Raw genomic sequence first — 26,582 nt, 5'->3', positions numbered from 1 at the left:
TAGAAAAGTTACAAAGATGAGATGAAGTCATGCAATAACTGCAATATGGACAAAATCAAAATAGGTCACACAGAGTGAATGTTGCACTGTGGTGGTAAAAGACAAGCTTATAAAGAACTGAGCAAGAGACAGAAAATATGAGGGAGCAACATGGTTAAAACTTAGAAGCAGATGTTATGGCATTCTAACTTTCATTATGCTAGAGATGATTATTAATGATCTGCCAGGCCAAGAAAGCAATGAGGTGGCACAATATGAAGATGACAGAAAATAATTTGAATTAATCTGAACAAATAAAACATGAATTTCAGAGATACCCCGTGAAGTGTATCAAATCCTGTTTCTTTCTGCTAAGCCTGGAATAGAACTAAATTTTTAGCATTTTCAGGTGGTATTTTTACACATCCAGAAAATCAAAACATGAACTGAAGAGAGGGGTGCACTGGGTAATTAAAAATAAAAGCATAAAACCATAAAATTCCTGCCCCCTGCCCTACACACATACACACAAAAAAAAAGTCTGGGAGAAAAATTGGTGATTTTCACCAATCACAAAAAGATAACCTATGAATTCAACTGTCTACATTAGCATACTGAAAATACTATCACTTCCTGTACATTTGTACACATCAGCTTGTGTTATAATTTAATTCTTTGGGCATTTCAACAGTAAATGAAACATTATTTCCATCTATCACTTACTACACAATCTTCATGCTTTTGTCTATCTGAAATAATGAGCAGATAGTTAAAAACAGGCAAGGTGTAATTCACTTTTTTATATATGTCATTATTTTGCCTCCCTTTCACCTCCTTGCTGTATCCATCTGCTCTCTGCAGTGTTGTGCTTAGGACATGCTAAATATGCTTAATTTATGTAAACAGTCAGTGACAGAGCTCGTCATGCATGAAAGTAAACACTGATGTATGTCTCTGCCTTAGAGAGGACCTACAGTTAGTTACACGCTGTGCAGTGTCTTGTGAAGGAGCCCTGATGGTTTACTCCTACCACCAAAGCAACTGCTACAGTGACAGCGACAAAAGCGACAAAAGCGAGGGCAGGGCAACCTCAGCTGGGCTTTATATCGAAGGGCAAGACCACCTAAATTTCACATTTCAGGGGTTGAATGATGTTCTGAAGCTAAGCTATATAACATCAACTTCCATGATAGTGTAAGAAGCTTGTGGACAAGAGGTGTAAGCGTGGCTTGCCATGGAAGATGACGCCTACACACACACGTGTGACAGCGACAGGCGGCTCGGGGCGCGGGGCAGCGCTGCCCTCACCCTTGCACACGATGGGAACCAGATGGGGATCGGCCTCTTCTCCCTGGCAACTGCCTGTGTGAGGACATAGTGTTGAGCTGTGCTAGGGGATGCTTAGGTTGGACATTAGGAAGAAAATCTTCACAGAAAGGGTGGTTAGATAACAGAATGGACTGCTGAGGGAGGCGGTGGAGTCACCATCCCTGGAGGTGTTAAAAGACCGGACGTGCCACTCGGTGCCACGGGCCGGTTGACAAGGTGATGTTTGGGCACAGGTTGGACTCGATGATCTCAGAGGTCTTTTCCGACCTAATTGATTCTGCGATTCTGCCATAACCGCGCTGCCGGCGCTGTCCCCGCACGCCGGGCGCAGCGCTGTTCCACGCGTGGAGCGAAGGAGCCGCTGAGCGAGGCGCAGCCCGCCGGGCAAGGCACGGACGACACCGGGCACAGGGAGCCTGCGCTCGGCCGTGAGTGACTCCGAGGCCACGGGGCCGAGCGGGCCGCGGTGCCGGCGCCGACCCCGCCGGTCCGTGCCCCTCAGCCTGCGCCCCACGCGGCTCCGGGCCCCGCTCCCGCCCGCCCCGGGGCTTCCCCCGCTCCCGCCCGCGCCTCCCGGCGCCGCGCGCATGCTCGGAGCGCGGGGCGGCGCGCGGGGCGGCGGTCCTGCAGTGCGGGGCGGCGGCGGGCGGCGCGCGGGGCGGAGCGGGGGCGCGCACAGGAGCTGCGGCGCGAGCGGCGGCGGGCGCGCACCGAGGCGGCGCCGCGTGTCCCTACGGCCCCAGCAGCGCGCGGGACCCCGGGCCCTGCGCCCTCCTCCGCACCGCGGACAGACCCCCGCCCGCAGTAAGTGCGGGGAGGGCCCGCAGGGGGAAAGGGGGGGATCCGGGCTCCGCACCCGCGAGGTGCGGGCGAGAACCGGCTGCCGGGCTGCCCCGCTCGGGGCTTTTCCTCTCGGGAAGGCGGCGGGATGGAGGCGCGGCGGGGCTGAGGCGGGGGCTGCGCGGCCTCGGCGCTGCTCGGCGGTCGGAGAACATCCTCACCGGGAAAGTTGGTGTGCGCGATCGGTGTGCGGGAGTTGTTCCGCTGGCGAGATGGAGGGAAATCGTACCCGCGGCGATTTGCCGTTAACTGTGGAGAGATGGGACCGAATCCCCCACCGATCCGGATATGAGCACCGACAGCATCCAAAGGAACAGCTGAGCTGTCGCGTAACAATTTGCGCTTTGAAACGCTTTGGTGGAAGAGGGAGTCTGGCGCTCGTGTTCGTTTGAAAAGGGATAGCGAAAAGGGCGTGATTTTTTTTTTTTCCAGTAGGGAAAGGAAAAAAAAAAAAGGGAAAAAAAAGACCCTGCGAAACCAAGCGCCAGAGCAGCTTTCACAAGGTCATCACACCACGAGGGAGGCAAAAGTGCTCCCGATCCATGCGATCGCTGTATCGCTTTTCACAGTGCCTGTAAGGGATGTTTTTATTTTATCGTTTAATTTATTTAACAGGCGAAGTGTTTGCAGGTGGTAGCGGGGTAGGTGCGGGGCGGAGGTGCCGCGCTCCTGCTATTTACTAGGGCATCAATCGGAGTGAAGATGGAGGTGGGAGGAGATAACAAAAGCTGGTGTGCGATCCTGGGCATCTCCCACACGAAGGCGTGAGAAGGAGGAGGGAAAGGAGACGGCAGGAGAGAGAATTTCATTTCCAAAGATCAAAACAAAAGGTGGAGCAGGTTGAGGCAGATCGTGAGCAGCCGGGGCGGAAAGCGAGGGAGGCGATTTCCGCGCTGACCCGAGCGGAGCGGAGCGCGGGGGCTCTGCGGGGGCCGGGATGTGCGCGGCTGCGGAGGGAGGGAGGGAGCGCGGGCGGGGGCTGTCCGACCGGCGCAACTTTGCGCGCCAGCATCGCTTGGAAATAAGCTGCTCGCACCCGGAGAGACGCTCTGCTTATGTGGGGCGAGGGGAGGAACGCCTGCCGGTGCCCCGAGGGCTTCTTCGCCCTCCTCCTCCATCCCCCGGCGGGAAGGAGCGGGTCCTGGCCGCGGGGTGCGGGGGGAGCGCGGTGCTCAGCGCTGCGCGGGGGACGCTTCCCCGGCGCCCGTGGTGCCGCGCCGGGACAGGGGGCTCGGCGCCGTGCGGGGCGCTGCCAGAAGGGACCCCAGCACTGCCGCCCTCCCGCACAGCTCGGTCCCCGCCGCTCGCTGCCCTCTGCAGCGCTGCCCGTGCCGTCGGCTCCCCCGGTGCGAGGCTTTTCCCGCCCGCCCGGAGGTGTCCCCACCCCCCGGAGTCCCCCGCTCTCCCCACTGCCCCCACAGGGGAACGCCTCCCTCCTCCCACCCCAGCCAGGCGATCCCCTTCCTGCATGGAGCCACTTGCAAGGTTCCCCTCACCCCAGCTTCCCATCCCGTCCCCAATGCCAAGAGCTTTTCCCCTTTCTTCTGCTGGGTGTTCCCCCGGCACCTCCCCGGCTTGCCCCATCCCGGGCTGGCTGCTCCGGCCCTCCGGCGTGCGGAGGAACCGTCGGGGATTGGGAGGGACAGGCGAAGGGGAGGCGGGGGTTGATGTTATGCAACTGCAGACCCTCCGCTTCCCCGGCCCTGGAGGAGCCTGTTCAGGGGCTTTTCGGTGGTGGGACGGGGCTCTGCGCCTTCCTCGGGCGGACGGCAGCTGGAGGCGGAGCGGGCGGAGCTCCCGCTGCCGCGCAGGTACCGCGCTCCCGAATCCCGCACGACCCGGAGCAGTGCAGCAAGGCGGAGAGGGGGTTTGCCTGCACCGCCAGGTTTTCTGGCTGACAAGCAAACGTGCAGATAACGGGGTGATGAAAACACCTGCCCTTTACATTAAAATCGAAGCGTGATTGCTTGGGCATTAAACCCATAGCCAATTATCAAAAGGCCAAATACATGAATAAATTCCGTGTTCTTGTACAGATGTTATTGTAGCAGATGGGTTTAAGCAATACAGATACTTCTCCCAACAATTCTGCTGGCAATATATTTTTAGCAATGTTTTGTTATTAGTGTGCCTTTGGATAGACATTCTCTTCCTTCACATATTGGAAAGTTCAGATCTCCGAGGTATCACTATCTCTTTATGAAGAATAAAAAGATGGACACATTTCATAACCAGAATACGACATGCAACAGATTAATCACACAGAAAAATAAGTGTATGTGGAAGCTCAGTCTCTGTAGAATACACAATCACTGTCCCTTTCAGAATGCGTACTTCCTTGTAGTTGTTTCTATCACACATTTTCAGAGTCATTAGTTTTCACTACTACCCTATTACTTGACAGAATGCCTTTCCTTTTTAAAGAACATAGTTCATTTAAGAACATCAGTTTGCTTGAAAGATCTTCTAGTACACTGTTCATACAGCACAATCCATTTCAGGTTTGTGGACTGCGATCAATTCTAATTAAAACTTTAATTATGTTTTTTTCCATTCAAACAAAGCATGAAGTAGTCTGGGCTGATGTTGCTGTCAAGGAAAAGTAAGGAAACATGTTCTTCATCTTGGTTATGTGTTATGCCTACCTTTTAATTAAGGACTGAATCCTTAATTTTGTTATTTATCCACAAACTTTTATGACATAGAGCTGCAATATTTAACCAGTTTTCTAGGTTGCCCTGTCTTCTTGACTGATACAAAGGTATACCTGCACAACACTGATTTTTCAACGTGCTCCTTGTTCTGGAACATGCAGCTATTGCCAGCAGATCAGTTGTGTCATCAAGCGGCATCTACTCCGGAGTATCACAGCGTTATGTAACTCACAACACAGAGCAAATGCCCGAGATGTCTCTGCCGCTGCCGCTCCGTTGTGCAGGTTCCCTGTGTCCCTTCCCCTGCTGTAGTGTACCAGAACACTCAGAGCTGATGCCACCCCACAGCACCAGCCAAAGGGGAACTCTGCTCTGGCCGAAATGATGAGGCCAAGTCTAACTGGGATGTGATGGAGAGGGCAGGCTAGGGCAGAGCAGAGCAGGGCAATGAGGCTGGCTGTGCAGGATGGAAGCGGTGCAATGCCACTGGCTCTGGTGCTGTTTGGAAAAGGCGCCATGTGTCCCAGGCTGCGACATCCTGCTGACTGCAGCGTGTCTGGGGTCTGGGGGGATCCCAATGTTCCTTCCAGCAGGGTCCTCCTAGAGAGCTGCAGCACCATTGTGCTGCTACAGGCCTCTTGACTTTTCTTTCTGTCTATACACTCAATATAGCTGCAGGATCTAAATCTAAGGATACAGGTTCCCTTAAGAAACACTGAGTGTGGTGAACTTTGTTGTGGGTGATTCCGTAATTGTTTACATTTCAAGCTGTTGTCCTGGTTCTGTTTTTCAGTTTTGGAATTGTAATGTTATGTCTGTCTGCGCAATGGATTCCTAAGCTTTTTTGTATTGTATCTGTGCCTCACGCTCCCATTTTAGGTATTCAGTTCTGTCAACCTTTGCAGATTCCCACAGATTTCCAGAATTTTATGTCACTTGGCCAAAAAATGCTGGCTCATCCTCTAATTGTGAATCAAACAGCAATGTACGCTAATTGAAGATAGAGTTAGAAAATTTAAAGTATGGTAGACAGATCTGGTTTTAAAGTCTTAGGAATTGAAACACGCAGCACTTACCCTGAGCAGCTGTGCTCCTCGTCTGTGATGTTAAACATTGTCAGCACCGGTCTTCATCCTTTTGTTTTTAATAGGTATTGTTTTAGCAGTGTGCATTTGGGCTAAATACCCTTTGATTTTGAGTGGTCTGTAAAGAAGCTTGTTTCCAGGTGGGTTTGATTGCCCATGGATGCTTTGCTTTCTTTAATTTTGTCTTACATTAACAGAGAAAAGCACAGTGTGATCTTCCTGCATTATTTCTCATGCCTAATTTCGATTCAGACTACTCTATAATGAGCTTAGACCATTTCATCTGTCCCCATTTTCTTTTGGGTTACTATTACCTGCATTTGCACACCTTTTGTCATTCTCTACATGCTTGGGTTTTTTCTTCCTTCAGAGTGTAATTTTGTTCCTTCTTTTTGTGCATGTTCATTGCATTTTTTGGATCGCTTTCCACCTGACCAGTTATTTTCTTTTCTGTTTATTTCTTTCTTGGGAAAGACCATGGTTTACCCCATAGCTTCTCTCCATGGCATTGCTGAAGCCTCTGTGTGGTACAGGAATACAGCACCAACAGGGAAGGCTGTGAGCATTTGCTGTGCTGGAAGATGTCAGGATCCAGATGGGCTCCCATCACAGGGCGGCGCTTTCTTACCTCAGCTCCAACTACTTGTCTTATTCATAAGGAGAGAATCTTAAATTTTGACTTTTATGCTATTGGTCTGAGAGTAATAGCTATAAAACTTTTCAAAGAAAATTAAACAGATGATAAAAAGGATATTTGTTCATGTAATGTAAAATTTCGGAGTGGTGCTACAAATTTTTATTGCTTTTTAAGTTGTAAAGTGCTAAAATATATATGTATTTTTTATTTTTTAAACTATGTTATCCACAGGCTCTCTGCTTTCAAGAGTTTTTCCACATTTGGATGTGAATGTGACTGAAAGGACCATAGTACACTTGTAGTAAATTAAGGCAGAGCATTAGAGATGGTCTCATAGATGAAAGTTGAAAAAAGCAAGTAGTTTCAAGGAGACAGTTGAAGGAGAAAAAGATAAAAGCGACTTGATAGTCAAATTCACTGATTTGTTTATAAGAATATCAAGCTGTTTTCCTTTGTGATTATTCCCCTGAGGAAAGTAAGGAACAGAATATGTTTGGTAAAATAACTTGTAAAACCACAGCTAATTGAAATAAATTGTGCTCCTTGGGAGTGAAAGGACAACTGCATCTTTTTTTGAACTAGGCATTATGTGTTCTGAAATTATGATATCAAGGACAAAGGAATAAACATTACAGATATTTTTGAAGATTTTCTCTCTGAAATAAACCCTATAAAGTCATATATATAATCCCAGATTGTAAAAATTAGTGGAATGTATTATAACTTTTTCAGTTTCACTGTTTTGAAAAATCAGGAGTTTGCTACATTCTTGAGTTTGTCAAGAACCTACAAGCTTTGAAATAATGAGAAGTTATAATTTGAGATTACCAAGTGGATCTTTTAAGATAATTATCATAATATAATTTCTTAATAGGAAGATAAAGACTTTTAACATCACTTTACCATCACAAAGCCTTCTGAGGAAGATTATCTACATAATCTGTATTTAAAAAGTCTGAGTTGATGTGCAGGAAAAAATACGTAATGCTGATTCCTATAGCTTTTACACTAATACAAATATGAGATACTAAACTTTTTGGTTTAAATGACCTTTTATCACTTTTGGCTTAAAGCAGATTTAATCTTAAGTAATTGATGATTTCAGAGAAGCATCATGCAGCACTGTTAAATAACAGAAATAAACCATTTTACTCAATTTCTTGTTCACTAACTTAAACTTTCTCAAAGTTCATTTATGAAAAGATCTAAAAATGGAGATCCATAATAATAAAACTTAGAAATGATGTTGAAAAATTTCTTTTTGGTCCTCTCAAGATATCTTCATACAGTAGTTAGGAATAAAAAATAGTATATTCTGTTTTAACTTCTAATGAGTTGAATCAACCAATATAATATCAACCATTGGGATTAATTTGGTTGCTCTGGCTTTGTAGAAGTCAAACTATATACTCAAAAAGAAAACAGGCTGTGACAGAAATTTATAGAGTTTTTAGACTAATAAATATAAGGCTCTAAAACTTTTGATGAAAGTTACTCTTATTAGTCTTAACTTCTAGCTAAACAGAAAGTTGTATGGTAGAGAAGAAAGCTCTTAGGTTCATAAATGTTTAAATCTACAAGGGAGATTAATGACCATTTTAAGCATGTCTAGCAGAAGCTATAGCATTTGACTCAGTCATGCCTTTGCTCTCCTTTTACAAACAAATTTGGGGGAAGGGAAAAAAAATCAGTCTTGAGTTAAAGACCATGGAGAATGGAAAATGTATCTCTGTTCTCGCTAAGCTTTTTTAGTAAGTAATTATCCTTAGTGTTAGAATGTGATAGTTCTGGACTTAATTACGAGTTCTTGAGCAATCAATCCCCAAAGCAGTTAAAAAAAAAATCTTAAAATAGATCAGCTGTTGAGCCTGGTGTGTGTAGAGTACCTATGACTTGATTTTAATACCTGAAAATAATTTCACAAAGGTAATATGTTACTGAAATTTTATTTTTTAAATGAAAGTTTAGTGTTCCACTTTATAGAAAACATTTTTACTCAAAAGTAGATATTAAGTCATTCACTGTAAGATGGAATCAAATGCAGTGAGGAGACATGAATATTATCCTTTTTGTGAACTGCATTTGAGAATATATGTGGTTTAATTAGACTTTATTCAGAATGGAGTAGTCTAAAATTAGAAACTGTTGTTTATAAAAGCTCTTACAGCGTATTTCTCTGTACTCTTATCTGCTATATTTAGAAATACAAAGTAACTGAAGACTCTTAGAGAATGAAATATGAGATATCAGTAGTAGTTAGAATTAAAATGCTCTTGTTTTTTAGTAGAAGCTGGTATATGTAGAGGAAAAAGTTACGATTTTCTAAAGTTAGTGAAAGTGAACATTTAAAAAGGTTTTTAGCACTGAAAATAAAATCAGCTGGATAAATGGATAAAGCTGCAAAAAATTATTTGTGCAGTTATTGTTAACATCCAGCACGTATCCAATTTCATTACAGTCAATGTTCTTTCATTACACCAGAATATATACTATTCTTTAAACAGTCATTTTTCTTTTTAAATATACATTTTTAAAACCATACAAATGAGTATTTGTGAATGTTCTTAAAATTCATGTTTTGAATGGCATAAAAGGTTTTCAGTTTGGAAGACTGATAAGCCTGAAAAGTGGTTTTAGTTTGATGCATGAAACATCTGATGATACTGATGATTTTTGCAAACCAGACTGGCTTGTACAAAAGGGCTGCATCTTCAAATGTCTAACAAAGTTTGATCTGTTTTTTTGGTAAGGGGGGGGGCGGATTTTGTTGTTGGAGGATCATGTGCGTCTTTTTTTTTTTTCTTTAATCTGACTTAGATATGTCACATCAACCACATTGTAAGGTTGAACAGTGCTCAACATAGAGCTCCAGGTGGTTTGGAATCCGGTCCCTGCCATCTATACAGAATGAGAACATTTAGAAGAACAGTATGATATCAGTATGTTACATGTTAAAACTATATCATGCATTCTTAAATAAAGAGAGTCAGATAATCACAGACTGTTTTTTCCATGTGCATAAATATTCTTGCCGTCTGTCAGTGAAATCCCAACAATACACCACTATTACTGAAATGCCAAAGTGCTTAACAGGAGTAGCTTCTAAGACTCCTTTTCCTCCTCAGGTATGGTAAGAAGACCACCAAGTAGCCTTCTTCATAAATAGGTTTTGTTTGCAAGAATTGTCCCCACACTGGGTGAGTTCTTAGCTGCTTAGTTCAATGGCTATTTTTTAATCATTTAAATTCCTGTTTGGGAAAATAGGATTGTTGGAAGGGGCTGTGATGTTTTTACATATTTCTCACGTGTCTGCCACAAAGAGGTGCTAATGGAACACAGATCAGTAAGTAACTACTTGTTTCTACATGGTTTAAGAGGTGGACATTACTCAGTCAGGCTTCCTACTCTGTTATATGAGAATATAATCCTGAAGTGTCAACAGGTACTAACTGCCTCATGTCTTATCTCATCCTTAGCTTTTACTGATCCCTTTTTTCCTCCCTCTCTGGCTCTGCTTCCTGTCTTTGACTCTGCTCCAAAGTCTCCTGTTGCCTAAGAACCTCCCTCTCCCTGGTGATCCTGGCTGTGCAGTGTTTAACCGTGTTGGATGCCTCCTTCATCTTGCATTTTAGCTGTAGTTTTCTGTTTGTTTTTTAAACTGTGAGCTTTATAAAACAAGGATCTGGCCTTTGCATATCTTCTAGAAAGTGCAGCTGTATGTACACTGCTATAAAGGTAAATTTATTAAAATTCTAGCAATATACAAGATACGTACTCTGCCTACAACCTGTGCAGAAAGATAGGGTGCAAGTATAGGGGTGGAATGGAGTGACTTTCAGCCAATCCATGCCTGGTAGCAGGGACTGGGTTTGCCTCCTGCAGAGCTAATTAGGACACATTCTGCTTCCCCCCATGGGGCTGTTCCCAGTGGCAAAGCCAGAGAGTGGAGAGCTGGCTGAGGCACACACTGTTCTCCAGCTCTTGGGCTGTGGTGTAGATATACCCTAGAATATGTCCTAAACAGCTGGGCTTGTATATAGATAGCTCTAGATATGTACAAGGTATCTGGTACTTTCAAAGAGAAGTCTGTAAGAAGTCACAGTACAATGTAAACAGATGTTGAGTACAGCTGTGTTCTGTCTGTGTGTCTGTCTGCTTTTTCTGTTGAATCACTCTCTTCAGCACCTTAACTATTTATCACAGTGCAAGACCCAAGATGTTCTTGTAAATCTGCAGAATAGAAACACAGCCTATATACCTCTTTTTCTTTTTTATTTTTTTTTCCTAAGATGTGGAATGTTGGGGTAAAAAGATTCAATGTTACAGTAATTTATGATAACATTCTCTGTGGTTTTTATTCCTGCACAGTGCTATAAATAGTTCTATTGTATGTACCTATCATCTAATGCCATTGTTGTCAATTTGCTGAACAAAACCTATCCCTGCAAGTCCTTCAGTTACAAAGCAGTTTGCTTTCTTTAGATGAGAATGAGCTAAAGAATAGTTGGCTAGTTACTTCAGTTGTTTGTGAGGTATATTTTAGATTATTATGTTCTTCAAATATTTGTAACCAACTGTAGATTTTTTCATAATGTTCAACTATAAATAAATGAAAACAGTGTAACAAAGATCTGAATTGTTGCTTGAGAAATCCATGGTATATATAAAATACAAGACCAATTTTTATTTCAGCATCAAATGCTCCTAGCATTACTTTGTATTGCTTTTTTAATGTTGGCGAATTAAAGCTAGTCAATTTAAAATAAAAAAATAACACTGCAACTTCATGTGCTTCAAATACGTGAAAAATAACTGTCTGACTATGACTTGAGTTTTAGTGGGTGTCTTGCATTGCACAGTCAGCTGAGGAGGAGACATATTTTTTAAATTGCACTTTCTTTCCATATAAATTGCAAGGTCTTGCAGTATGTGACTCATTTCAGCTGCTAGCATCTCCCTGTTGCCAACAGGAGTATATTAGTGAAAACCAATAACAATATATCAATGTCAGCTCATCTCCAGATAAAAGAAAGTTCATGAAATGTTCAAGGTTGTTCTGGTGTTGCATGTAACAGAGATAGCTGGAGATTGTAGTTCTTGTATTGCCCAGTAAACCCATCCATTTACTGTTGACAGTATTGATATACTCAGAAGGTCTTCAACATCTGAAGCTGTGTGAGACAACTAACACATTCCCTTATTTTTCCAACTCTGCATTTTGTCACTCTAACTTACGAGATTCTCAAGTCTATGAAGACCTACACAGCAGCTTGCAGCCATTTCAGTCTTGCATTTCTGTTTTCCTTTGAAAATACCTTCAAGGGGTTTGCAGAAATTAGCATTTTTGGTTTGTTCTGAACGGGCAAAGTTAGTGGTAGGTATCACTCTGGGCACTTGACTAATGAGGTACTCTGGCATAAACATTGAGTCTGGGAGAAAGAAACCAACAAACTAAAAAGGTAGCAAAGTCATACAAGATACAAAAGCAAAGTCACCCTCTGACAATTGTGCTATGCTACTTTGCCATGCTTTAAAAATTCAAATTACAGTGAAAGTTAGGTGTGGTTGTACAGTGAAAAGAAATCTGTGCCATCAGTTGGCAGTGGCATTAGCAGGATTATTGACAAATACTGACATCAGGAAATCTTTAGGAACACATGAAAAGATGGCTTGATGGTCATTATAAAAAATTACCATAGAGTTAAATGTGAAATGGAGATTTCTGGGTTAATCCCTTCCTGAAGTAACTGGACCCAAGGCCATACAAATGTAAGGAATCATTCTCTGAGGTGATCTGTCTGATCCCTACTGGAAAAAAATTGATCAAGGAATGGATTTGAATGCTGCAGAGTACATGCTAAACCACCAAAACATGTCTGTGAGTGACTGGATTTAAATGCATGGGGAAATCTGTTGCTTTGAACACACAGAGTTGACTGGAAATGTAGGTGTAATGTTCAGCAAGCTCTTAGCCTAAAGGAGATGAGACTCGGGGAAAGGAGAAGGTGTGATCATGAATCATGTCAGAGATGTAGGCAGGATCAGGTCTGTGAGGATTTCAGTGCTAGGGAGATTCATTTTAAATGAATCAAAAAGGAAGGAGGGAGCAAGGAAAAGGAGTAGCATAACATTTGAAGATAGCAGAAGGCAAAGGTGTCAACATCTAGGAAACACTGAGTGGAGTCTCTCACCAAAAGGGTGATTAATATGAAAAGTACTAACAGATGCACTACTTCTTGTGATTTTTTAGGTGCTGTGAGAAAACTCCACAGGGAAAATTTGAATTTGCAGGAGACATTGAATTTAATGATAAATCCATCTGATTCTTGCCACTTTTCTCTGAACTACTCCATCTGATGTAGTAACAGACAAGCTATATCAGAGCTGTGCCAGGGCAGAAGCATCTGAGTTAGGTGCTCAGAGGAAGCTCCTACTGAACTGCCAATGCCTACCTGAGCTGTGATAAGTTATCTGTGATAACTATGTGTCAAATGAGTGATAGATGTAGCTGTTGGAGAAAAGGAAGGAGAATTGAGATGGTTTTAAGTCACATACAAGTCCTAAAAATGACCACAGAAACACCCCCAGTGCAGGCTCTCTCTGACTGTGAGCTCTGTGTGGGTGCAGGGGAATTTGCTCATCCAAAGGCATTTAGGACATGAAACTAAGTGGGGAGAAGGATTGGAAAATAAAATGGGAAGTATTTGCATAAGACTTTATATGTTCTCTCATCATATGATTCATTGATCTTATGACTGAACAGCTGTTCTTAAAAATTCTTCTTTTCTGAAGTAAAAACCTGTTTGGAGAGCTGATTTTGAAGAATTTATGTGACAAGTTGCTCATTGTTTTGCATTTGTATTTATGTGCCAGGTATTTTTTCACTGCTGATGCCAGTTTTGAATGGGATATGGCAGCTACAATATTGGCAAATTGATAGAATTTAACATGATTTCATTCACTTAGTATTACATGATGATGATGATGATGCAGAAGATAGAAACGTACCTTGTCCAAGAGCTTTTAGAGAACTGATGGCAAAGCAGAGGATGGAATCCCAAACCCTTATTCTCAGAGAACTGTAGAACCTGTTTTATGCATGTGCTTGACCACAGTGCTAAAACTGAAGTTCCTGTCATGGGAGGAGTTCAGTTAGCACTGATAAATTTAAAGAGGCTGTACAAGACCTCAAACATTTTCTAGTTGTTGCAAGTCAAGGTAGAAAAGCATTTGGCAACTTGTGTAAATTTTTCAGTTCTAAGCATTTCAGTGCCATACACCAGTAAAGGTCAATCTCTGCCTCAAAAGAGTTGTTCACACAGTTCTGGTATCATTCCCATATCAATGACTGTCTTCTGCCAGAGACAAGTAGTACAAGATTTGCTGGGGGTGTGACCACATCTGGGGTTTTAAAAGGAAGAAGATACAGGACTAGAAATTTGGATGAAAGCAGTGTCCCATTGGATTTCTTGTGTGACACTGGTGTGCCCCAGTCTGTCTGGGCTATGCCTGATTGCCCCAGCACCAGGTGATCTCTGCTCTAGAAGCAGGAGGGAGAACATGGCACCAGCTTAAGCTGAACTTTGCCTTTCCTGGCAGGGCTTTATGGCCTTTTTGCCTTTTTTTTTTTTTTGTTTGTTTGGTTTTTTTTGTTTGTTTGTTTTGTTTTGTTTTTTTTTTTTTTTTTGTGGTTTATCTCACCCAAATGCCCCTTTTTTTCCTTTTCTGGGTAAAGAAGCATGACCAGTTTTTTCTTATCTACCTTGCACGTGGCCACACAAATCCTGGGATATACACAAGACAGTAGGTAAGGAGTTCTTTTCCAAAGTGAATATGGTTCTTTGCAGAGTATAACCCTTTTTGGCAGGAGAACTGGATTGTGTTATATTAAAATCAGTATGTAATCATCCCATGGTGCAATGGGAGCAATACAGAGCTGTGATCAGCCTGTGACCTATTCCTGAGGCTTGTCTTTCTTCTTGGCTCTCTGAGGTATTTGGTAGGAAGCTAAAATTGCAGTTTAGTAATATTGGCAAACCTTATAAATTGTTATGGGAGCACGTGCTTGTGTATAGTTGATGAACTAAAGATTTAACAAAATTATTGAATAATAATAGTAAGTAACAAGTAATAAAAATAATAAATATTGTATAGCTTACATTTAAATCATTAGTAGCAGCAGCAGTCTAATTTTGGAATGTTGATGAAATGCAAACAAGCAGGTATGTCTCCCAGTTTCCTGTGCTTAATAGTGAATGTGGTGAGATCTGTTGGGTGGTGTTGTGATAATGATGATCCACTTGGACTAAATCTGATGAGGGGTGAACTGCAGAGCATGGACTGGGCTCTTTGAGTAGATAGTGAGGAGGTGCACGTCTCTGTTATCTCTGGGTTTTAATTACATTGGATTAATTACGTCATTATATTGCATTTCCATACAATTCTTATGTCAGTTTCAATTATTAGTTAAGCCATAGTCCTTGACATATTTTTCCTCTTTAGGCTTTTGCATAAAAAAATACAGGTGTCAACATGCTCATTGCACATGCATGCAATGTTGTCAAAAGTACTATGAAAAAATAAGCTCAGAACAGTTTCTCATTTTCATTTGAAGTTATCCTTTAGAAAGAAGCATGAGACTGATCCCTGTGCTTTGTACCATAGAGCTAAATGGTTAAGCTCTATAATGTACAGAAAAATTCCATTTTAGACAGGCTTTGTAGCTTTTCCCCTTGGACATTAGCATTACCTGGAACTCAGTTTGACTGTGAATGAAGTGAAATGTGAGGATTTCTCAGTACAATGCAGAGAACAGGTACAACCAGTTGCATTCTGCTAATCCAAGGGTTGTGCCTGAGATTTGTCTCTGCAGTAAGCCTTGGCAGGAGTGGCTATTATCCACTCTTCCTTGTTTCAGAGAGGCATGGGTGTGACAATGTAAAGCCTAATACCTGGTAAAAATAGTGTTTTTAGAAGTACTAGAGCAGAAGAAAATGAAAGGTATGTATTTTATGTGGAATGGTCCTTAAGTTGTGTACTTCCTGTTTTTCCTTTGAAAAATCCCTTATTCTTTGGCCAGCTGTGGGTGATCATAACTTCCCATTTATTATTATGGCAAATTATTTTAAAAATGGAGTCATTTGAGCACCAGTCATGCTGGATGTAAGCCAATCTTACTCCATCAGGCTCCATCAAGTTGTTATTAAGTTCTGTCCAAGACCACATTATGGAAGACAAAAGAAGGTTTGCCATGTTTAAGAGTTGGTTATACAATTTTTTTCAGCACATCAAGACTCAGGAGCTCATACAGAAAGCTTTCCAGCTTAGGTGTGTATTCTAAAAGTAGAACTGCAAAGTCTGGTTGTTTTTTAACAAACAAACTTGCCAGTTTTACTCTGCTCCTGTAGCAGACTATTCAATGGGATTTTTTATCACTCTAAATGAAAAATTTAAATGTATTCCTCAGCTGTAGGGGAACTTTGCTTTGGCTGGAACAGCCCTGCATCCCATGGCTAGCTTAAAGGGCTCAGTCACTTGATACTTCACTTACTTTTTCTGCCAGAAGTACTTTGACAGCACATGCCCTAATGTGTCACTGCAGTATAACTTGTTCCCAGGGGAATAGATGAACAAGCAGGGAGGAAATGATCAGCCTGCCTCTCTTCCTGGGCAGCTTGCATCGATTAGTAGGCAAGGTTGCTCCCTGCACTCTGGCATTCCTGCAAGGATTTTCCATATCTATCTTCCACTGAGCCAAAATCAAAACAAGCTGCAAGTAGTGGAAAAGCAGAATATGGCTAGTGGGAAGTGGCAAGCAGCTCTTCCTGTGGTGAGCAGATGAAGTAGCTTTTAAAAAGATGATAGGAATATAGTCAATAGCTTACTCAGCCTATCTTAATTTTTTCTCCTAAGTTTATCAGATTATTTCTTTGAGTTTTGTGTCAGGTATAATCTCCTGTGCATCTGTATTGCACCTATTACCTTATGTCTAGACTGCTTTTGACTGGAATACATATTTTCTTGGCTGGGAAGTAGGTGGTGTGCAGTGAAGCACAGAGGATGCTGCTGAGGTCCCATTTCTGCATCTGGTGTGGGCACAGCCAGCATCAGGTGTCTGCCTTGGGCAGGCTGGGGAGAGCTGTGGAGCCCAGGAGCTGGGGCAGTTCTGAAATCCAGTGCAGTTCTGAAATCCAGTGCCACTCACCTCAGCACCCACCACTTAGTGACGGCTGGCACCTGCCATGAAGATCCTCCAAGAGATTGCAAACCTGGAGACTGCACAGACAGCTTGAATGATGACACGTTTTTCCCTAAGATAGAAACATCCCACATCAGTTATGCCCAGGTCACAAGTTTAACCTTGCGTTTTCCTGAGGTCTGGGTGAACCTTGGAGAAAAATTTTCATGCTCGTCTGGGGCACACACAGACTCAGGATATTGTGCCATTACCTCTGCTCTGTAAGTTGGCTCTGGGAGAGCCTAAATTACATTTACCTACACTATTCATGAAGGAATTTTCAGATCTACCTCCAACATTTGTGCAGAACCTCCATATGGTATAGTATGGAGTATATAAATTTATGAAGTATTCAGCACCAGTGTGCATAGCTTGTGTGGGGATTTAGGAATCTGTAGGGATTCCTTTAAAGTAGATTTAATTTAATTTAATTTAAATATTTAAAAAAGGATTCTACAGCTCACTGCAGAATCTTTAACTCTGTTGATTATTTTTATGTGGTAATTCTTCTTCCAGTGTGGAATGGTTTGGAGTGGAACAGACCTTTCCACCAGACCAGGTTGCTCAAAACCCCATGCAGCCTGGTCTTGAACTCTTCTAGGGATTGGATATCCACAACTTCTCTGAGCAATGTGTTTCAGTGCTGCATCACCCTCACAGTAAAGAATCCTACTACTGATAATCCATTATAACAATTAATAAATAGTATGAAATTTATTACTGTTGGAATACAGGCCTGTGTCTCTTAAACCTTCTATAAGGGAGGCTTTATAGCAGCCTTCCAGTACCAAAAGGGGTAAAGCTGCAGAAGGAGTTTTTACAAGGGCATAGGGTGATAGGACAAGGGGTAATGGCTTTAAACTGAAAGAGGACAGATTTAGATTAGATGTTGACAAGAAATTTTTCACTTATTTTTCACATCTCATGCTGGCTGTCTGTGCCCACACCAGATTTTTCACTATGAGCATGGTGAGACAATGTAGTAAGTTGCCCAGAGAAGTTGTTGGTGCCACAGCCCAGGAAATGTTCAAGGCCAGACTGAATGGGGCTTGGAGCAACCTGATCTAGTGAAGGGTGTCCCTGGCCATTGCAGAGGTCTGGGAACTGGATGATCTTTAAGGTCTTTTCCAAGCCAAATTATGTGATTCTATGAAAAATGAAAGCCCACATTTTTGGTAGTAAAGTGAATTGCAAAGAGAAGTTCTCCTGTTCCAGATGTTCTTTGGGAAATGGTATTCCAAGATAGTTCCATGTATAAATACTCTTATTCTAGGGAATTATTATTCATTGGAAACGTAACTGTATTAACAGGATGCTTTCTGAAGAATAAGGAAGGAATGAGAATATTGTCATGTTGAATTTCTCAGAAATGCTTTGTGTATTTCATATCCACTACGGATTTTAATTTGAACGATAGCTCAAGTATAGGCATGTTCATAAGGATTAAATCATTAGAAGTGTTTAAAGGAATTACAGAAACTTGAAAAATGCCAGTTACCAAGGGAGTAAAATTACTCCTCTATATGTAAGAATAGAAAGCTAAGCCTGAGACTGAAGCCACAGCTCCATAAATGGTCTTGCTGTACATCATGTTCCTACCCACAAAATCCAGGATGCAATTACCTGGCTTTATTAGGCACAAAAGAAGGGCTGTCCCAGGAAGAAATTACCTCATCTTGAGGTTGGATCTAGGACAAAACTCCCTGATCCTGAGAAAGGTGTATTTACCTTTCTCAGGGTTTCCTTGCTGCTCCTGAGGCAGTTGGTGGTTAATTGGTAGTTAACATCTCCATTTTTTCTCAGTGGCACAATCCGCCTCCCTTCTTTTTCCAAAAGCTCAGCTTTGTCTGAAATGCCACCATGTGACCCGTGGAGCTTGCTGCTGGTAAGCAAAACTTGATGGACAGCCTATGCTGTTTCCAGGGTGTAGGAAACATTAGGAAATACTGACAAGAACAGTGTGATGAAATAAATAGAATTCTCCAGCTGCTCTTTGTCTTACTTTGAAAACATTACTTTTTATGGCCACAGATTTTCCAATGGGAAACACTGAATACAGTTCAGGACCAGCATTATCTAGGCTTCCACTAACTCCAAGAAACTATTTGGCTCCTTGTGCTGTAACAGTGTTAGAATTAATTCTGGTTTCAGACAGAAAATCACCCTGGAGTTAGTGCCTAAGGCTGCTAATGTTAGTGCTGCATTTTTGCATAAGCATTTTTGATGCATAAATAACTGTTGCATTACATCTCTATCTAATATCCTATCTCAAGTATTGCATTTGGGGCACATTTAATGGTATTTAGTAATCTAAAAAGTGCTCTGTCAGAGCATACCACAGGTATCAAGGTGGTGGATGTAGTCTTGCTATTTATATCATAGTGCTCTACAAATATTAATAACACTCTGTTTCAAAGTGAGCTATAGCCATAAACCTGTAAAATAACTCCCCACAGTTCATCTTGATAGTCTGTTGAAATTGGACTGCTCTGACTATACCCCCTTCAGGCTCACTGCCAATCTCATATTTTATCCTGAAATTCCACAAGGAGACACTCAAAATAAACACTACACTAGCAATTGCTTGAATTATACTTAAGGCAGTAGCAAGCATTGGTTTCACTTTAGCCTCTCTGTGGCTTTCTTGAAAATCCATGAAGTTTGACCTTCTGAATACATTTTGCTCTTATTTATCTCCCCTGTTGACTGCAGTAGGAGCTGAAGGAGCATAGCTGAGAAGGGAATGGGTATATCATAGATGCTAACCTGTTATGACTAAATTATCCCTGTTAGTCCCACATTGCCCAGCCCCAGGAACTTTATACAGTGCATATCTCCTCACTAGCTTGCTTTCAGCAAAAATGCAGCTATTAGATTTGCTTCTGAGTTTTCTTAGGAGAAAAAAAAAAAAAGCAAGCTAGAAATTGCAGTATTATTCCAGGCACCATTTCAGAGATGTTTAGCTTTTTGCTCTGCAAATGCTTTTTCTTTGCTTCTTTTGAAAATAGCTGATCGTGTAATTCACTATTAAGGCCTAAAGGTGATCAAAATAGCCCATCACCAAGGTCAGTATACCCTTGAATCAGACAGGTTTGCTAATTTTAAACTTCAGTGTTTTACAGAAAGTAGTGTGTTTAGCAAGAATAAAGAGGTAGAATGTGGGATTGGGACAATATGACTGTTCACACATCGCTGCCAATGAAAGCAAAGCTTGCAGGTCTAATTTTAGGCTTTTCAGCCTTGGTATTGTTCCTTACAGCACAGTTATTTTCCATATGATACAAAGCACTCCTTTTCTTTTCAAGTTTTATAAACTGCTTTAGAGAACAAAAGCAAGGACAAAGTGAGTATATGTCATGGTTGAAAGCAAATCAAAGAAGCTTAAGTAAGGCTGAAGTTAGGGATGGTTGCATGCCTCTGTATTCAGAGGACAGTTCTTGAAGAAAAACAAGAATCTTGATAAACATGTCACAAGAACTGGAAGTAGAGTTACATGGTGTCTGAACTGGAACCCTTGGCTGTGACTGGATGTGCTTCAACACATTTAGTTAATTTACACTGTGCTCAGATGCCTAGTAAGTTAGTCCTCTTTAAAAATGTCAAAATGACCTGTGCTGTTTAGAGAAATAGGATTTTCAGGATACTTCCCTATCTCTTGGTGCTCCAAACTAAGCATTGTAGATGCAGTGAGAATGTCACAACTAATTCTTTATGTAACACCAGAGAGATGCTGTTTTCTAAAGTTAACTTTTACTGAGGCATTAATAAAAAAATATTTTATAGAATTATAGAAATGGAATACTGTAGAAATGGTTGTATTATTTCTTTTGTATTTTTTGTAGATTAATTACCAAGGACTGGAACCAGTTGATATTAAGTCATTCCCCATGGAAGTATCAGCAATGGTATTAACCTGCCAAAAACACCTTTAAAAATCATTAAGTTAACGTAGTCCTCTGTCATTTAAGAGAAGCTCATCATCTGCATAAATATATGACCGGCTTCAGAGAAATCAGAACATTAATCTGTGTGATTTTTAGTATGTCTGTTGTTTGAAGCTGGTTGCTCACTGGCTGTGTTGGCAGAAAGAGTTTCTTGGGAAGAGTCTGTGTAGGGGCTGCTGTAATGCTGAGCTGGTATTGTGTCCCACAAGCTCAGCAGAGCTCCACTGCCTTCACTGGGCTTCACCAGGCAGTGCCAAGGTTTGGCTCACAAGGTGTGAAGCACAGTTTGGCTGGAGGCTCTGCAGTTGTCCCCAAACTGGGAGAGTCATCTCAGTCTGAGCTCAGGGAGTAGAATATTTTTTCATGCCTTTTTAGCTGTCTAGGAGTTAAATGCTTAGTCTAAAATAATCGTGTAGATTTTTTTTGTTAGTCAAACAAGAGTAAGTATTTCCAGAGAGCAATGAATGCCAGTCACCTTTTATATATAGTTTAGCATGGAATGAATGGCTTCTTGCTGTAATGGGTGCCTGTTTCTCTCCATTGCACATTGGAGCCTTGATGACTAGTTTAGATTAGATATCCAACTTCTAATGGCTACCACCCAAGTAGAAATAACCTGGATTAATCTAGTTCCCTGCTACTGACTATAATGACTTCCCTGTTATTATTCTGTGTGTGATTTATAGATACTGTGTTAGAGGACTAGAGTCTTCTCTTGTTTTTCTTTGCAGTAATTTCAAATGGTTTGCCATTAATAGTACAGTTGCTCAGTTTTCTGTTGTTCCTGATCATATGAAAGCTTTTAAAATTGTGCCGTTTCTGTTATTGACTGTAATCATTAATAATATTGTAAAGAGCACTAATTCATTTTCATGATGGAACAGATTAAGTTAAAGGCTGGTTTTTGGATGATTTTCTGGATTCTGGCCAGCTTCTTGGAGTCATAAATCAATGTGACTCTTCTCAAGCTAAAGAAAAAAATGTTTCTAATAAAGTTTGGAGCACAGATAGTGAAATAGGGTGGGACCATGACATTAGTGAAGAATAAGCCAACTGTCAAATGGCTTTATTTGGAGGCAGGCATTAATTTCATGGAAACTTCAATATAGTAATTATTTGGGTATTCTGGAGATTGTAGCTCCTCAGGGCTTTCCCATGCATGTCAGATCTAAGATTTTTTTCCCTTTTGGTTTTTTTTTTTTTTTTGAAACAGACCTATATGACAAGCAGAGCAAAGGAGTAAATTGAATGCTGCTCTTAACCCTAAAAAAGGTTTTTCCTAGATGTTCTGAAAAGTTTGGGGTTATTTTTTTGTTTTTTGTTTTTTTTTTGAGAAGTATACTTAGTTTTAAAAGAGAAAGTACAAATGCTAGTGACATGACATCTGTGGCCTCATTGCCTTTTCCATTTTCATTATATCCTTTGATCAGGGACAGACTGCCATCAGCAACTGCAAGTCAGGTTCATTTCTGCATTTGTTCTGGGGAAAGCAAACACAACCAGTTTAAGCCTCTACTGGGAAACGTCAGCTCTCTTCTTCAGTGTTTTCTCCTCTGACCAGTCTGTGGTGATTTAGGGTACTTGGAGATTGTTTGCCCAGGTGTGAGGGAAGCATTTGCTATCAGTCTCATCCTCCCAGCTTCATCTGCACCCCCATCCCTAACCTGTAAACCATGGTGTTTCTTTCGTGGCTGGCTTGGGTTTCTTTGGCTTTACACAACATAACTCACTAAGCTTTACAATCTATTTTTTGACATAAAAGTCTCTTCAATATTTTAGAGTTCTCAGCATCATTTAAACATGCTGCATCCTGCTGCCATGCCTCCCATTCAGCCTCTGCCTCTCTGAGTGATGCTGACAGCCCTGCTGGCAGCCTGGGCATGCATCCCTCTCTGCTCTCTGGGAGTGGTTGTGTTATCTTTGTGCCTGAAGATGCCAAGACTGTTTAAATGTCAACAAGATGTTGCCCAGATGAATTCCACTGTAGCCTAAACAAGCATACCTGGCTTTTTGTCCTTCTGCATCCATCTTGCCTGCTATGAACATCACTGCTCTCACTGCTTTTGCTGATGGAAAGTCAGAGAAGGAAAAGACAAAGTACAAATAAAACACCAGGGGTGATGAGAATTGGCCTTGGGTAGGGAGTAAGAACCAGATAGGAAGGATGGAGGGAAGGAAAGTAGGAGAAAGAGTCAGGATGAGCTGGTACAGATTTAGTGGGACTGTCTTGGCAATCCAGGGAGCCAAAGTACAGGGTAAGGATTGGACAAGGAAGAAGAAGAGGAAGAGGGACAACCTGGGCCTGGGATTTACAATTTGCTGTTACCTACTTGTCTGTCTCAGAGCAGAATCATGGTAATGCTGTGCAGGCACCCTTAATGCTAAGCACATCTCTATAATAAAACAGCTTAGCCTATATTTATTGTGTGTGTACATCTCTATATGTGGTGTTGTTTCTCAGCAGCACTTATAGCCCATCCTTTCACAGGCTGCTCAGGCACATGCTGTACCACACTCTGTCAATGTGCACTCACAGCTCAGCACTCACATTTACCCAGGAATAACACTGATATAATACAGGATTATTCACAGGCCTGGCTATTTTCATGAAGAATAAAATGCCAACCTGAATTTTCACAGGTTTGCAGTGGCAGTGTGTGAGAAACTGGGACCTTCAGAATGTTCAGAAGTGGTACCACGTGAGGTACCAAGGCACAGATTCACAGCCTTTTAAAGTTCAGTGTCTGGCCTGCTTTGTATGCTGGTGTTGTATTCTTAGAAAGTAAAGGTGACAGAGTTTAAGTTGCATTTTGAGCAGGGAATGCAGCAACTAAATACTTGAGATGAGATTTGCATAGCTATTTAGGTACCTGGTGAGATTTCTGAAGAGCACTCAAGCTGCCAGAGGGATGCTTGATACATTTGTACTGAACATCACCTTGATTTACTTGAATAGAAATGAACCAATGCAATTAGGCAACAGTACTTACATTAGCCAGTGGTCCAGACCCACAGAAGCACTTACATGTTTTTGTAAAGCTGGCCTTATATCACTTGTTTTGAAGTCTACATTTTTCCTTTCCAAGATATACACATTTCCCACAAAAAAATAATAATACAGATTTTTATAAGCAAGAGAAGAGATTTTTGATCCCTTTCCTTGAATCTATTTCTTGACGCACACTCGCTCCCCTCCCTTCTTGCTTGGTCACAGTAACAGGGCTACTCTGATCTGGAAAGATAAAGGGATTGTTTTTCACTATGGAAAAGCAGGTTTCCTGAATATCATTTGTTCTGTACTCCTTTTTGTCTTGGAGATTGAAAAATATCACTATCAGAAGCCCATCATTTGGTGCCTTGTTCACTTCCAGAGGCCATTCTGTAACAGGTTCTTTTTGTAGTGAATCTTTTGGGAGTAGTTGAGGGAAAAAAAAAAAACCAAGAAAACAAAAAAACCCCCCCCACCACCACAAAAAATAAAAAAAAGGAAAGGAAAAAAACCCCAAACCCTGCTACAAGTATAACTAGGTCAAACAGTTTTGCCTTCTGGAAGGGAACTCTTCTTATATTATGTCCTCTGATTTGATTTAGTACATATTCTAAACTCCTGCAAAGTGCCACTACAGTTTTTAACATTACTGTGTTTTGTGATGTTGGATTCTGGGGATTTGGGGATTTTTTTTGTTATTATTATATTTTATTCCATTGTTTGTCTTATTCCTAAACTGCAGCCTTAATTTATTTTAACCTCTATTCTGTGTTGTCACACCAGAGAGAATTAACAGCTCTACCAGCACAGCATTTAACGTAAGCAGGGCCTGATCCAGCTGCAGACCTGTGGATTATCTGTTGCTTTCAATCAAGACTTTGAATCAAGACCAGGTGCCTATCCAAAATCTGTATTCTTGTTCAATGACGAATACTGGAGATGAACAAGGAATTTGGGCGTGAAATCATACTTTTTCTACCCTAAATGAGTGCAACACTTCTTCCTAGGTTGTTAAATACAGGACTCTATGAAATATTTTATCAAGTTTTTAGCCTTTAATGATAACAATGTGTTTAAGGCATTTTCTTTCTAGTTTTAAATTTTTCAAGTTATGTGTAGTGCTTATATACACATAATATGGTAAAAGGTACTAGACATAAAAACACTTATCACACATTTTTGCAATTTATGAAGAATGGGATAAAAATGAAAAGTATTCATAAATGACTTGTAGAATTGTCTAGTGAAGTGAGAAGGTTTGTGTATGATTTGAGATTACTCATAACAATTGGATTTAAATCTGCTATAAACTGCTGCAACATGATTATAAAATACTGAATATCGGAAATATAAAATGTCAGGTGGATTTACTGGTAATAAGAGGAAGGGAATGCCTGTGGGACAAAATACATGGATGACTGTAACAAGTAGAAATTGGGAGAGAAAATGGAAATCAGTGAGAACAGATCTCTGAAATTACCAATTCATATCAAATAGCAGCTAAAATATCTAGGAACTAATATGAAAATGTAGAAATTTAGAAATGTGAAAATATGAACTAATATGAAAATGTAGAAATGTATTCTATTTTATAAGCACATGGAGCATTCCATCTGTAATTGTAGTCACTTGTATGGTAAACAATTAGTAAGTTTGTAAAAAGCCTAGAAGAAGGGAGTAAAATTGTTTAGAAATGTGGCACATAGGCTGGACAGAGTCTGGCTATTTCTTGTCTGATGAGGAGCAGGTGAGTAAGAAATAGTCACTCTTTCTCACAGTGCCAGAAAGAGGGTCACCAATGAAATTATTGTATAACATTTAATTAAATTACAAAACTGATTTCCACAGGATGTTGTGGAGACCAAGATATAAATGTGGCCGAAAAGGGATCAGACGAATTCAGGAAAGCTAATTTAATCAGTGATTATTAGCCATGATAGTCTGGAGAATCAATGGAGAGAGGACAGCACCTCCAGCCTATGACTCATCCCAACCCAGGAGAAGTGTCTTAGATCAACTTGCTGAGTCTCTACCTGGAGATGACTGTGTCTCTATTGGTCTCAGTCACTAACTTAGTACAGACACCAAAACTGGAGAGCATTAAAGCAAGCTGATTTAAATCCCACCATAGATGTTATTTTCCTGTACTAAAGATGTGGGGCATTTTTGCAATTAAAAAGGCTGTGGGTGCAATTCAGTGGTGAAGAAGGTGTTTGATTATAAAGAAGGATATTTTCCCATTTGTCATTCAAGATATTTTTTTTCTTTACTGCAATCAGTTTAATTTGTATGCTTTATATCAGAAGTATAATTAATATGAAAGAGATTATATCATTCCCAAAGAGATTATATCATTCCCAGCCTCTGGAATCATGAGAGAGAGCAACAACCATTTTATAGTAAACCTTTTTGCCTCCACATTCTCCAGTGATGAGCGAAGTAATCATGAGGTAATGCCAAGGAAGGCAGTGTTTGATATTTCTAGCTTTCCAGATTCTACAGACTTAAATAGTCCAGGGTAGCTGCCAGTGCAGTTCCTGCTTAGTATCATGGTTGGGAATAAAAATATTTCACCCACTGCTGATTCCTGTCACCTGGGAGCAGCAGTTGCTGTGAAAGGCACAGCCATGCAAAGGCTGTCCAGGCTCTTTGTTCTTGCCTGTTACCTCCAAAAATTCCCCCTCAGTTTGGAGAGATCCTCCTTGATCAGCTTTGGCAAAACCCTCGATGTTGTTTCTGCAAATGCAGGTCTGCTAGAAAATAAAAATGTCTTTTTATGGTTACTTTTCCCTTTTTTTATCCAGCACCTTTGTAGTTCGGTTCCATAGACCTCAGCTATTCCTATGGACAATTCAGTGACAGCCCTAAATTAGGAAAAAAACATCCTG

At 41.3% G+C, this 26,582-nt stretch overlaps 2 protein-coding genes across 3 annotated transcripts in view; both read left to right on the top strand.

The window, feature by feature from the left end:
- Positions 1 to 1,980: 1,980 nt before the first annotated feature.
- The window catches only part of VSNL1 (visinin like 1), an 87,144-nt gene continuing 62,542 nt past the window's right edge, over positions 1,981 to 26,582 (top strand). The window contains exon 1 of one of the 2 annotated variants that reach the window (XM_036379583.2): positions 1,981 to 2,112. The gene's annotated coding sequence lies outside the window, so the exon portion shown is untranslated. Of the gene's footprint in view, positions 2,113 to 2,867; positions 2,979 to 26,582 lie in introns of those variants that run through there. The other variant, XM_036379584.2, reaches the window with a different exon arrangement.
- Positions 3,086 to 24,583, top strand: LOC129046628 (uncharacterized). Its single transcript, XM_054514230.1, has 2 exons — positions 3,086 to 3,959; positions 24,478 to 24,583. The coding sequence occupies exons 1-2, from the start codon at positions 3,086 to 3,088 to the stop codon at positions 24,525 to 24,527; spliced, it is 924 nt and encodes a 307-aa protein (XP_054370205.1). The 3' UTR covers positions 24,528 to 24,583.

Source organism: Molothrus ater, chromosome 3, assembly GCF_012460135.2.
Source record: "Molothrus ater isolate BHLD 08-10-18 breed brown headed cowbird chromosome 3, BPBGC_Mater_1.1, whole genome shotgun sequence".
Classification (NCBI taxonomy): Eukaryota; Metazoa; Chordata; class Aves; order Passeriformes; family Icteridae; genus Molothrus; species Molothrus ater.
The sequence above is the reverse complement of the archived record's forward strand: the minus strand, read 5'-3'. Positions and strand labels throughout refer to the sequence as shown.